The sequence below is a fragment of the Octopus sinensis genome, linkage group LG2 (assembly GCF_006345805.1).
Source record: "Octopus sinensis linkage group LG2, ASM634580v1, whole genome shotgun sequence".
Lineage (NCBI taxonomy): Eukaryota > Metazoa > Mollusca > Cephalopoda > Octopoda > Octopodidae > Octopus > Octopus sinensis.
The window spans coordinates 91662272-91676673 of NC_042998.1; the positions used below are offsets into that span (position 1 = coordinate 91662272).

A 14402-nucleotide genomic window follows, 5' to 3' on the forward strand; every position below is an offset into this window, starting at 1 on the left:
ATATTTACATGAGATTTTGAAATATATATTTTTCAGTTGTATTCATTTTTTTATAGCCAGCTACTCTGCTGTAAAAATATGTCTTATCCAAAGAATTGGGTCATTCACTGTAATATAGTTTGAACTAAACTGTAATTTGACTTTGAACACACATACACACACACATGCGCATGCACATACACACACACATGCACATACACACACATACATTTGTATGATGTGAGTTTGGGAATCTGTATGTGCATTTGTATGTCTGTGCTTGTGTGCATGTATGGGTATACAAACAAAAGAAAAGTGCTCATTATATGTATTTGCTTATTCATAGATTTGATAAACAAAAATGTTTGTGTGTGTGAGTATATATATATGTGCCAGTCCATTGGTTATGACGACGAGGGTTCCAGTTGATCCAATCAACAGAACAGCCTGCTTGTGAAATTAGCGTGTAAGTGGCTGAGCACTCCACAGACACGTGTACCCTTAATGTAGTTCTTGGAGAGATTCAGCATGAAATAGAGTGTGACAAGCCTGGCCCTTTGAAATACAGGTACAGCAGAAACAGGAAGAAAGAGTGAGAAATTTAGGTATTTTCGCTCAATAAACACTCACAATGCCCGGTCTGGGATTTGAAACCACAATCCTATGACCATGAGTCCACTGCCCTAACCACTGGGCCATTGCACCTCCACATATATATACATATATATATATATATATATATATATATATATATATATATATATATCTATATATATATATATATATATATATACACACACACACACCACACACACACACATACACACACACACACACACACATACAGATATATACATTCATTATAGAGAAATATTGTATGTTTGATAACAATTTATGCATTTAAATAATCTTAATAAAATTCTTTTAAAACAGTTTTAATTTACACCCTAATTCTTCTTTTGCAGCTGTTCCTCCTGATTTTGTTGATGTCATCAAAGATTTAACTGTTCCTGAAAAAAGTGAAGCTGTGTTCCAATGCAAAACAAATGACGATGAAGCTGAAGTTGAATGGTTCTTAGATGGTAAACCTATATCTAAGAACACTAGGTATAAAACTGAGTGGAATCGTTTCACTCACACCCTTACAATTAAGAACGTCGTTCCAACTGATGAGTGTGAAGTAACTGCAAAATTGCTTGAAAAAGAATGCCGAGCTAAGTTAACAGTTACAGGTAAGAAATATAATTTCATGTTTCTTTCAATAAACATTTCAATAGTATGTCATATAAAACTTATTTTCAGACTGCAAGTTTGAGCAAGAATGACAAAATACAATTTTATAGAAATCATTTAGATTTTTATTTGGTTACAATCAAATCTTTCAATGCATATAAAATGTATTGTGAAAAAAAAAATAATTTAGTTTATCAGGCATTTGTTTTAATACAGTTCACTTTAAGACAGAAATGTATTAGAAATAGCTTTATGAAACTTGCTTCATTTACACAACACAATGAGGTAGGCTGAAAAACAGTTTATTTTATATTGTGTAATAATGTTGTTGATACAGGTGAGTAATATATATTTTATGCGATCTCCTTTACAATACTAACCTACTTTCATCAAATGCAACATTCATCCGTGCTTTTAATTAAACCATTACTTGCAATGGTTTACTGATATGCAAGAATGAATGTTGCATAGCCACTTTTAACATCATCAATTTATTATTTACTAATTATTTTACTAATATCAATATTCAAAAGCCATCAACATCAAAGTTTAAGGTTATTCAACCTCAGGACCAATCAGGTGTCAGCTGGAAAGACTGTCAGGGAACCGAGGGTTATCATTACATTTTCATATTCAAAGTCCACTGGAAGGAAATTTTAATAAGTGTTTCATTTCTATGTTATTTATATTCATGATTATATATTTATGTTTAGAAATGAATATACTTATTGTAAATATCATTTATATTATTATTTCATATTTTTTATTCCTTCCTGTGGCAAAAAATGAAATGGATTCAGTATATTGGTTTCATTAGAAACATTGTTTCAGTCAGATTGTTGAAAAATTTTTATAGTAAATTTTTACTATAAAAATTATGAAAAAAAAAAATTTCAAATCAACTTAAAATATTTTCATGCCCAAAATATTGAATCCAATTCATTTTCTATATGTACCCTCTTTTAAATGTTCTGATAATTCAGCAGTTTATTAACAATAATTTTAAATCTTCCCAGCATTACCTGCTAAGTTTGTTCAGAAGATTCGAGATAAAAGTGTTAAAGAACTTGGCAGAACAGAGTTTTCATGTGAAGTATCTAGACCTGGAGCTCGTGTCAAATGGTTTATAGGTGGAAAGGAAATCAGCAGCGATGATGATCGTTATGAAATAGTTGCAAAGGGAGCAATTCATAAATTGATCATAAAAGAAGCAAAGTTCAGTGATGCTGGTACAATAATGGCATCTGTTGATAATGATAAGACATCTGCTAAATTGAAAGTCGAAGGTGAGAAACAAAATATATCTAATTGCATGTTATATTTTTGTATACCACTTTATATCTATTCAAAAATATCAAGCTACTATTTTCTTTTGTTCAAATTAGTATGTACTAATTTATGTGTTTATGTTTTTATTACCATAAAATGAAGGTGCTTTTATGATTGTCATAAAATACTTGCTTAGATACTTAAGTTTTTTTTAAATAATTTTTTTTGCTTGCAATAGCCAGTTCTTTTTGTCAAACCATCGTATCTCCAGCTGCTTCAGTTGCCAAGATATGAAAATTGTCTAAGTGTAGTGCAATGGTTTAGTATTTTTCAAACATGTAATAAATCCTACATATGACAGTTTTGCTAATTAGGAAGAAGAAATTTGCACTTTGCTATTGTACTAAATTTGTTAAATAATAATTTACTTCACTTAAATTTAGTGCATTTTTTCTTTATAAACCAAAAGTTCTGTTGATTTTTGTTTTCAGTTAGCCAGTTTACTTTACAATAATAGAGAGAAGCAACCATATTTTTCATTTTCTTCTTTGCATTTAAATTTACATATAATAGTTCAAAATTCCTTTATTGCAAAGGAATATACAGAATTAATTAGATCTTAAATAATTGGAAGAAATCTGTCTTATTCCATAATTTTTATCATATATGAAACACTATTGATGTTAACATTATTGACAAAAACTATATTATATATTCAAACTACGATGAAAGTATAAAAAGTTTGCTTTAGAAGTGTTGAGATGTATTGAAAGATACAGATAGCAAAATATGGATATTTTATCCTGTTCCTGCTATTCTTTTAGCATTATTCTGTATTTGAGAATAAACTATTTCCTTATTTATCTGTATCTTTATATTATATATATATTATATATTTTGATACATTAACTCAAATATTTCTCAAAAGATGAATGAAATATATAAATTAATTTATAGTAATGATATAAAATATACTATTGAAAATTTATATGTATGTATATATATATATATATATATATAATATATATATATATGTGTGTGTGTGTGTGGAGGCACACATATATATATGTGGTTAGGGCAGTGGACTCGCGGTTGTAGGATCGCAGTTTCGATTCCCAGATTGGGCGTTGTGAGTGTTTATTGAGCGAAAACACCTATAGCTCCATGAGGCTCTGGCAGGGGGTGGTGGTGATCCCTGTTGTACTCTTTCACTGCAACTTTCTCTCACTCTTTCTTCTGTTGGCCTGCTCACTTAGCCAGCAGGGTGGCGTCATTTGAAGGCTAAATCAATGCGAAGCGCATTGTGACCAGCGATGTGTAGCAACATCTGATAGCCTGGTTGGTCACGTGATCACGTGATATGTGTATATATATATCGTTGCTATTATGTTAAACTCGTATGTTCAGTGTTTAATTTTGCTTGCAATAGCCAGTTCTTTTTGTCAAACCATCGTATCTCCAGCTGCTTCAGTTGCCAAGATATGAAAATTGTCTAAGTGTAGTGCAATGGTTTAGTATTTTTCAAACATGTAATAAATCCTTCATATGACAGTTTTGCAAAACTATTTCTGGCTAAAAATATCATACATGCATGGAATTACAATTTTAAGCACCCAACGAAGTATTATTGTAAGCTGAAGTTGTTACTAATATAAAAAGAAATGGAATGGTGAAACTATTTTTTCATTTTCTGAGAAAGCAACGTTTTGGACTTATGATACTTTTGTATAATAGCAACGATATAATTTCATATTCAATACATTCAATTTCAAGCAATTACATTGTCCTTAAATTTAGTTACTATATATGTTATTAAATCAATTTTTATTTTTATTTTGTAATACTATAACAGTGATGAAAATGTTTATCTGCATTATTTAATTATTATCTACTGCAAAGCTATTTCTTAAATTAATGGGCCTCACAGTAGTGAGGTGGCTGAGTTCCTTTCAAGCTTTGGGTCTCATGGAGGCAAAGTGGCTGAGTTCCTTTTGAATGTTGGGCCTTACAGAAGTGGGGTGACTGAGTTCCTTTTGAGTGGGCCTCATGAAGGGGAGGTGGCTGAGTTCCTTTTGAGTGTTGGGCCTCATGGAGGTAAAGTGGCCCAGGTCCTTTTGAGTGTTGGGCCTCACGGAGACAATGACCAAGACCTTTGGCATTATGTCATGCTTGAGAAGACCCATCAAGCCGAGCAAAATCCCAGTCAGGGCAGATACCGGTGTCATGCAAATGGCACCCATGCTTGTGGCATGTTAAAACATCCATTACACTCTCAGAGTAGTTGGCAGTAGGAAGGGCATCCAACCATATAAAACCATGCTAAATCAGACTGGATCCTGGCACAGCCTTCCATTGTGCCAGCCCAGTCAAACTGTCCAACTCATGCCAGCCTGGACAACAGACGTTAAATGACATTGATGATGATGATGATGATTTTCTTGCTTTTACTTCACAATTAATTGTGATGTATAATAAATTAAAATTTACTGAACTGATTTGGCTTATGTATTTGTTAAAATCACTACCGTTTTACTTTTCACTATAGCTCTTACATGTTCTACAAAAACGTCATTATATAGATATGGGAAGTAAAATTTTAAAGTTAATGATGATGTAAATAACTTCATCATCATCACCATCATCATCATCATTTAACGTCCGCTTTCCATGCTTGCATGTGTTGGACGATTTGACTGAGGCCTGGGGAACCAGATGGCTCACCAGGCTCCAATCTGATCTGGCAGAGTTTCTACAGCTGGATGCCTTTCCTAATGCCAACCACTCTGAGAGTGTAGTGGCTGATTTTACATGACACCAGCACGAGGGCCAGTCAGATGGTCTGAATAAATAAAGAAAGTATAGTAAAACAATTTTTAAATAAACATTTATTTCATTTTGACTATTTTAGCTCATTCAATTTTTCGCAAAACATATTTAGCTATTAAGATTTACTTTTCTTTATGAAAACTAGGTATTAAAATAGTTTTGCAAACATCAAAATGAAATTTATAAATATGGCATTTGTTGACACTTTAAAGCTGCAAAAATTATATTGCTCTAATATTTTAGCTTAGCTTGAATTATTCTTTTGCATTTTACATGTGCTTTATTTGACATATTACAATCATTAAGGTCTTAACATTTGATGTGACTTTTCCCTCATACATTTAGTTTGTGTATTGATCAAAGCAAAGAGTATTCAATAGATACAGGAGTAGATATTAAAGTTTTCATCAACCAGGAATCCTTCATATAGCATTTTAACAAAGAAAGTGTTCTTTAGAAAAAGTATTGTATTAAGTGGTCTTATATTATTGCATTTCTCTGGAATATTAATGAGGGCTTTGTCTCATTATTATAAATCATCGATTAGAATTTATTTTCGCAATAGTATTTCATTATGATATCCACTTAATACATTTAATATATGTAAATGCTGCATCAAGATATATTTTTCAACTGAACAGAGTTAGCACAACTTCTGATTGTGTAACACAGGGTTTGCTCAGTAATTAAGCATTCACTAAATGTGTTTTAAGTTCTGTACATTCTGTGTCTGTATATATATATATATATATATATATATATATATATATATGAATAAAAAAATGAAGTTAACGCAGGTGTAATCAAATATTTTTACTTTCAACACATGTTTCGAAAATTCCACTGATACTATTCAAAAGAATAAATGGTATAAACAATGCAATCTTCTCCTCAGGAAAGTGAGAAAAACGAAACTCATCAATAAGACATTTTAGCAAAAAATGATGGATTTGTACAGCAATAGACAGAAGGCTATTATTGACGAGTTTCGTTTTTTTCACTTTCCTGAGGAGGAGATTGCATTGTTTATATCATTTATTCTTTTGAATAGTATCAGTGGAATTTTCGAAACATGTGTCGAAAGTAAAAATATTTGATTACACCTGCGTTAAATCCATTTTTTTATTCATATTATTCAAAATATTCAACGTAAACACGAAGTTTCTACCTTTATAAACAAGGAGTTACAACACCTTTACTTGTGAGATTTTTGCTGCCCTGGTAACTATTTATTTATTCTCCGTGTTAATTGTTAACAAGGTAAAATACACTCATCTATATATATATATATATATATATATATATATATATATATATATATATCTTGATAAAGCTGAGGTATTTCTGATTTCCTCATACCTGATGATAAATTCAAGTTTAAGGAAACCACTCATAAATTTACCTTAGATTTTTCTGAAATCATTTCTTTCTGTTCAGTTATTTTGCAGCATATATCATTTATGATTTTAATATCAATAGTTTATATGACAGAGATAAATCAATGTTCTCTTCGTTCTCCTTAAAGTATTAAGATATTTGAAAGAACTATTTTCTTTTCTTTGTGTTTTTATCAACACAGTAGCAATAAAAGTAGTATTCAGAAAATTAAATGATTTTAATATGTCAATGCTTGATTCATTTCAATGTTTTTAGAGCTTTTTTTTTATCTTTCAAGAATTTTGAATGTTTTTTTTCTTTTAGTATTTGTAAATTGTTATAGTTTTAATACATACATTGTTGAACTTATTGAAAATCATTCATTAAGTTTGTGCATTTATGTATTGAAAGTTAATGCTAATACTAATCTTTAAGAAAAGCAATTAAATATTAATAAATTAAAATTCATAATTAAAATGCAAAGTTCAAGGATTAAAAGAGAAGCTTTCAGTCATATTATTTTATCTTAGTGTTAGTTAAATCAAACCTGTTGCGACCATTGAAAGTAACTGAACATTAATTTTAAAATCTTAAATACTGTGATCTTAAAATAAGAAAAGAACATATAACCATTACTTAAATCTAAATTTCATAGTAGAAAAAATTGTTTTAGGAATAGCTAATTGAGAAGAAAAATAATGATACTTGATTTCTTTATTTGGATCTGAATTTTAGATAATATACTATCAAAATCTAGATTAGGTTTTTCTTGATTTTATCTTCTATAGAACGAAAAAAATAACACAATAATGTATAAATATTAAATGTATATAAAATATCATTGTTGTTATACCTTAAGGATAATTAGAATAAGTAGCTAACCAAACCTAGAGACTGTGTGTAATATTTTGTTTAAAAACACTACAAGAGTCCATCCATCTATCCATTTTCTCTACCCTCTATTCCTGGAAAGATCAGAGAGCTGCAGTTCCCAGGCACCTCCATAGGGCCCTATCAGAAACACCTATAATCAAACTTTCCTGATGGGTTCCCAGGTGTGACCAACTGTGACTATGGATATTATCTAACCATGTCACTCATAGTCTACCCCTGGGTTGAATAATTTCATGAATTATAAAGCATAATTCTATTAATTTTAAAAAAGGTTATTTATATTTTATAAACAGGACTATAAGTATGAAAATAAATGTACATTTACATTTTTATCTGCAAGTGTGTGTATAAGGCTGAATTGTTGGCACACTAGATAGAATACCTTGATATTCATTCTGGCTCTCTATGCTTTGGTTTCAAATCTTACTAAAGTCAATTACATCTTGTCCTTTTGGAAGTGGTAAATGAAGTACCTGTGCAGTACATGTGTTGGCTCTCTTCACACCCTTCCTCCTTCCAACCATGTGAGCTAAAAATTTGTCATACCTATTATTAAAGACTTTCATGAGCTTAGGAGATTTAATAGAATAGAACCTATAATTACATCGAAAGGCAATTAAATAAGAAGAGAAATATTTGTTACATTGATCAATATAACGTTTCCCAAAACATTTTTATAATATTCAACTGCTTTTCTTAATTGCTGCTAAATAGTGAGAAATTTATTTAGGGCATTTTTCCATCAGCAAAATTGTAATTTATTATTTGATTTATTTAACTAATGCATAAAGCTTTTATCAAATGCACATATCTGAGGATCTGTACCTCTTTTTCAATTACACTAACATCAATTTATTCCAGACACACCTTTGGTATTCATTAAAGAATTGAATAATGTGGTTGTCTATGAGAAACAAGAATTGTTTACTCTTGATGTTACAATATCTAAGCCTCAACCCAAAGTGACATGGTATTTTAAAAATCAACAAATCATGAATGATAAGAGACATGAAATTAAGTGCACGAATAAAGAGAAAACTGCTTTTGAACTTGTTATATACAATGTTGAACTTTCTGATGAAGGATTATATAGTTGCAAGGCTGGCAAATTATCAACACAAGGAGTTGTTACTGTTAAGGGTAATATTAAATGTTTTCCAAGGGTGATGATAAATACCTTAAATATGATGTATACCTTGCACTGATAGCTGATATTGTGAAGCATGCTAATTTTCCTAACTAAATTTCTAAATTTCATTTTCCCATCTGTATCATTTTAAATATCATGAATGCATGCTTCTGCAGTACTAATTTTCGGCAGAAAATTCTCAAGCTGAATATCTGGTATCATATTTTCTTTCCAAATTTCATGTATATCTCTACCCTTTGCACAAAATTGTCACAAATATTCAACCTTATCTCTCAAATCCTATAAGTTTACTTACAAAACAATTCACAATTGTCCAATATTTTCCATTCCTGTCTTCCCAATTAGTGTGTTTTATTTTAATGAAAGGTGCCATGTGAATCCAATGGCACATTTCCCTGTCACCACTTGAGTTTCACTATAAATATTGATGCATGGTCTCCTATCATAATGTATAATGTATAAATATTATTTTTATATCTATTTGCAGTAGTTTAGTTTTGTTTTATTTGTACATTTTTATAATTAGAAAGAAGTACTCTTTCATTGAAAACATAATAATATTAAATCTTTGAATTTAGAATTAATTTCATGTAATAAACCTTATAATAGTCATCAGTTAAGTGTCATTAGTTATAAATAAAATCATTAATTTGTTGAATTCCTAAAATAGAGTCTACTATGACATTAATAATGCTAGTCATTTATCTAACTATAATTTTTATTATAGCAAATTTCAAAATATATTTAAATATTTTATTTCATTTTCTGTATTTGCACAAGAATAGTAATTTCATTTTCTGAAAATATATATAAACTGTAATGAGAAAGGTTATAGTGTATATACAATTAAGTTTATGATTTCTTTGAAATATATACAATAAATACATTTCTAAGATTTCTTTTTGAATTCAAATTCTTTTGTGCAGAAGAAGAAGCTGTATTCACCACTGACATGGAGGATAAGACTATCAAAGAAACTGAGTCAGCTGAGTTTACTTGTGAGTTAAACAAACCTAACAAAAAGGTTCAATGGATGAAGAATAAGAAGACTCTTAAATCAAGTCAGCGTATTACTATATCTACAGACAAGTGCATCCAGAAATTAAGTATTAAAGATGCTGTTATGGATGATCAAGACGAATATACATGTGTCTTACCAAATGGAAATGAAGTGTCTGCTAAATTGACAGTAATAGGTAAATTTAAATAGCTATGACAAAAATTTAATAATTGAGTAATTTTAAAATTGAAGCACATTTTTTACATTATGTAATTAAATTTTTTGTACCTCAACATTCATTTTCTTTTGGACATACCAAATAACGATGCCTTAATCTTATTTGTATTTTTTCTTGTAGATGCATTTTAATATTCTTATTTTAAAATAAGCATAATTTTTCTCTATTCATTAAAAAATATAATTTTTTTTGCAGAACTTCCAGCAACATTTAAAACAAATCTGAAGGATGTAACTGTGAAAGAAAAACAAACTGCTACCCTGAAATGCGAATTAACAAAGGAAATTGCAACTGTTAAATGGTTGAAGAATGGAAAAGAAATCACACCTAGTGATCATTTTGAAATTATCACTGATGGTTTCCAACAGAAGCTTATAATACATGATGCCACACTAGATGACAAAGCAGAATATACCTGTGTTTGTGGGGATGTTTCAACTAAAGCTACCTTGACTATTGAAGGTACTATTAATTGTATTATTTAATGATGATTTTAGAAGTTGAAAATATTAAAAACTATGTGAAAAATTGTTCTACAGATTATATTTAATATATGCAATTTCATAAGTGTTAAAATATAACAAAAGCCCTAATATTTAAAACTAGCTCTGTTATTTAAAGGGATTTGTTGTATGGAGTATTTTAACACAAACATGATATAGTAATAATTTCTCTGAAAGCTAACAGCATTGAGTTAGAAGACAATACAAATAATTTTTATTGCTTATGTTAGGTGAAAGTTGAATAGTTTCCCCTATGAAATATATATATATATATATATATAAAATTTGTATATAAGTTCTTAAAGCAATCATAGTCTTAACATTCATGTAGTTGCATTAATATATTTACTCTGAAGAATAAAGTCTAGAATAATGTTATTTTAAGGATCTATTCTCATTTTTCAAGTTATCCATTTTGTATATAGAGCTGTGAAAAGAGTTTGAAAATTCTAAATATAATTTGCAATATTACTTGTACTGATTTTATAAGAGAAATATGCTGAGAATTTTCCTTTATTCAAAAGATAGGATACATATTATGTATCTTAAAATGTTGATAATGGTTTTATAAGGTTATTTTTTAAATATGAGTGGAAAAGATATAAAGCTGATGATTTTCAGAGGTATGACATATAAATTTGGAAGATTGACTGAACATTCAAGCATTAAACATTATTGAAATAGACAACTTGTGAAGATTATGTTGAATGAGATGACAAATTCTATGCTGTGAGACTAAATTAACAGCTATCCAAGAGAAGGTGTGAGAAATAATATTGTTGATACATAACAAATAATTAACATGAACAAGCTGAAGAAAAACAACTTGAAAATTTATTAAATCAATTCTAATAGAAGCAAAATATGAGAAATGATAGTGAATAGATATTGATACTTCTGTTTTTCCTAATTCATGTTTTTGTTACCAAAATCTAAAATCAATTTTACCCAGTAGAAATTTTCAAAACATTTTCCTCTTTGTCTAACTCATTTCAACTACCTTTAATACACTCCCCTTACCAACTTCTTCCCAAACATCAAACTATGAACCCTTAGCCTCTGCTCTCTCTAATATTCACTTGTTTTTGTTGAATATTGTCAAAAATAAACATCTGAAATCAATGAGTAGCTCTGGCTAAAACTATCGTTTATTATTCATCATGTATAGTAAACCATCAGTAATGATTCTATCATATCTTGTCCTGCAATTAAGACATCTATTTCTGCCTGAAATAATCATTCTCAGTAGTTTCAATGCTTGCAACTTTTACAATTTGATGCTTTTCTTATTTTTAGAACTTCCTGCTGCATTCAAGAAACCGTTGAATGATGTTCATGTGACTGAAAAACAAGAAGCTATATTAGAGTGCCAGGTTACAAAACCAAATGCCACCATTATATGGAAAAAGGATGGCAAAGAGATTAAACCTAGTGACAAAATTAAATTTGTCTCTGATGGTTCTACTCGCCAAATTATTTTTACTGAAGCTGCTCTAATGGATGAAGCTGATTATTCTTGTTGTATTGGGGATGTGGAGACTACAGCCACTCTCTTTGTAGATGGTAATTTCATTTGATCTAAAATTGCAAATATTTTCCTAGCTTCTTAAATATTAGAAGATATCAAAATATGACTAATATTTAATAAGAAATTATTTCTTTGTAATATTTATATCTATAGGATATTTGTATGAATTTCTGTAAGTACCTGTGTGTTTGTATGTGTTATGAATGTACAATATACATCATACATTAACATCTTAAGCTAGCATACATCACCTTATTCCTATACACTAACCACATTGTTTTAAACAGTCAATGATTGCTTTTACACTATTTCATCCAATGACTGCCGTTACACATTTCTCATATAAATATTTCATAGCCTATTCCACAAACAATACCTAGAAAAATCAATAAGTACATTTTTGTTCTAGTGGTCCATGATTGTGAAATATGAAATTATATTACAAATAGATTACAATTTATCTATATTTGTGCATCAAGATGAAGAATTATGTTGTAGGTAACACTAATTATCAGAAATTAAGTTTGTCTTTAATCATTCAAATATTATTCTTATTTTGATATGGTTTATTTTGTTTTATTAGTTGTTGTTGGCTCTATTATACATTTTCCAAACATTTCTCAATATATATTTTTTTAAAAAGTGAAGTTTTTAAAAACAAAATTTGTACTTTGATAATAGTGAGTTCTTTTAAAAATATTGCAGAAGAACCAGTTCAGTTCCTGAAACCACTTAAAGATATCAAAATTATGGAGAAAGAGAAAGCTGTCATGGAATGTGAAATTAACAAACCAAATAAAAAGGCAGTTTGGAAGTTTGAAAAAGAAATCTTTAGTGGTAGTGAACGAGTTGAACTTGTTGTGGATGGTTGCGTTCACAGAATGATCATTGAACCCTCTGAACTTGATGATGAAGGGGAATATACTATTGTGGTAGATGGTGTAAAGAGCTCTGCAATTCTAACGGTTGATGGTAGGTTATTCATATTTATATTATTTTTGTTACCTAACTTGTTACATATCTAAACAAATTATTGATTTTCTTTTTATTGTGTATTGGTTATTTCGCTTTATATTACATATATTTGGCTTACAGCATAGTTTTGATAATTGTTAGTAGTAAGATTGCAAAGAAAATTCTTTCATTGAAAATATTTTGTCGTGTATTGTTTCATAACAGATAAACAGTATGGAAACTATTTCTTTCTCATCATTGATATTAATATTATTGTTATGAATCAACCAGTCACTTCACTACTATCATCTTTACTACCTTCATCATCACCATCATCACCAGTACCAGTGCCACTATTTTAACAATTCATGCTACTATGGTTAGATTGGCTTTCTTAACACTAGTTGATTAGTTCAGAAAATGAAGGTGTATAGATATATTTATATACTGTAAGCTGAATTTGTTATTGAAAAATTAATGTTGAGGTTATAAATGCTTTCAAATGGGATTTTGAAATTATATGTCACTTTTACATTTAAAAAAATGTAATGATTTTTATTAAACACACTTTAAAATAGTGTTATAGTTTGTGAATAACATTTGTAATATCAGCAATTTAGTTAGTTTAATTTTCTTTAAATATTTTAGAAATTAAACTATGTGTAGTTTAATTTAGATTTACTTTGGTTGTGTAACTAGTATCAAGAATCTTACTGAACAAATGCAAAAATCCAATATCTTTGATATCAGGTGCAGCAGGTATGGCTGTGTGATAGGAAGCTTGCTTTGCAGTCTTCAAGTTCAGTCTCACTGCACAACACCTTGGGCATTTGCCTTCTGCCTTAGCCCCAGGCCAACCAATGCTGTGGAAATGACTTTTATAGACAGAAACTGTATGGAAGCCCATCATATATATGTATACATACACATGAATGTGTGTATATCAGTGTTTTCTGTCAGCGTTTGACCTTCTCACCTCTTGACAACCAGTGTTGATTTGCTTACATCCCTGTAAGTTAGTGGTTCAGAAAAGGAGACTGACAGAATAAATACCTGACTTCAAAAAACAAGTACTGAGGTCAATTTGGTTTTAGTGCCCCATTATGGTCGCAGTTTACTGACTGAAACCAGTAACAGATAATAAAAGATGTCATTCACTCACACATTCTTGCAATTGAAGATTATAATTTTATTTGATTTTCTTTAAATTATTTGAACTCTAATCATAATTTATGTTGATCATTGTTTCATTAGTTTATTTGTTACCACTTTTATTTTCTAAGCACAGCAACATACAAAGAAATACAAATCACTTTGCCACAAATATCAATTGTTATTTTTTCAGAAGATGGTCAAGATGTTGGCCATAATAGGCACCAAAATATTGACTATCCAGTTAAAGATGATATTCAACAAAAGAAAGGCCATAGGAAAGATAATGTCAATGAGTT

General features: G+C 29.5%; 1 protein-coding gene across 2 annotated transcripts in view; it reads left to right on the forward strand.

Moving 5' to 3' along the window:
- LOC115225262 (titin) overlaps window positions 1-14402 on the forward strand; it is a 193903-nt gene that overhangs the window by 26546 nt on the left and 152955 nt on the right. The window contains exons 31-37 of one of the 2 annotated variants that reach the window (XM_036515440.1): window positions 945-1211; window positions 2229-2498; window positions 8440-8718; window positions 9655-9924; window positions 10162-10428; window positions 11766-12032; window positions 12703-12969. In XM_036515440.1, coding sequence (XP_036371333.1) covers window positions 945-1211; window positions 2229-2498; window positions 8440-8718; window positions 9655-9924; window positions 10162-10428; window positions 11766-12032; window positions 12703-12969 — 1887 coding nt within the window. The remainder of the gene's footprint in view (window positions 1-944; window positions 1212-2228; window positions 2499-8439; window positions 8719-9654; window positions 9925-10161; window positions 10429-11765; window positions 12033-12702; window positions 12970-14402) is intronic. The other variant, XM_036515448.1, reaches the window with a different exon arrangement.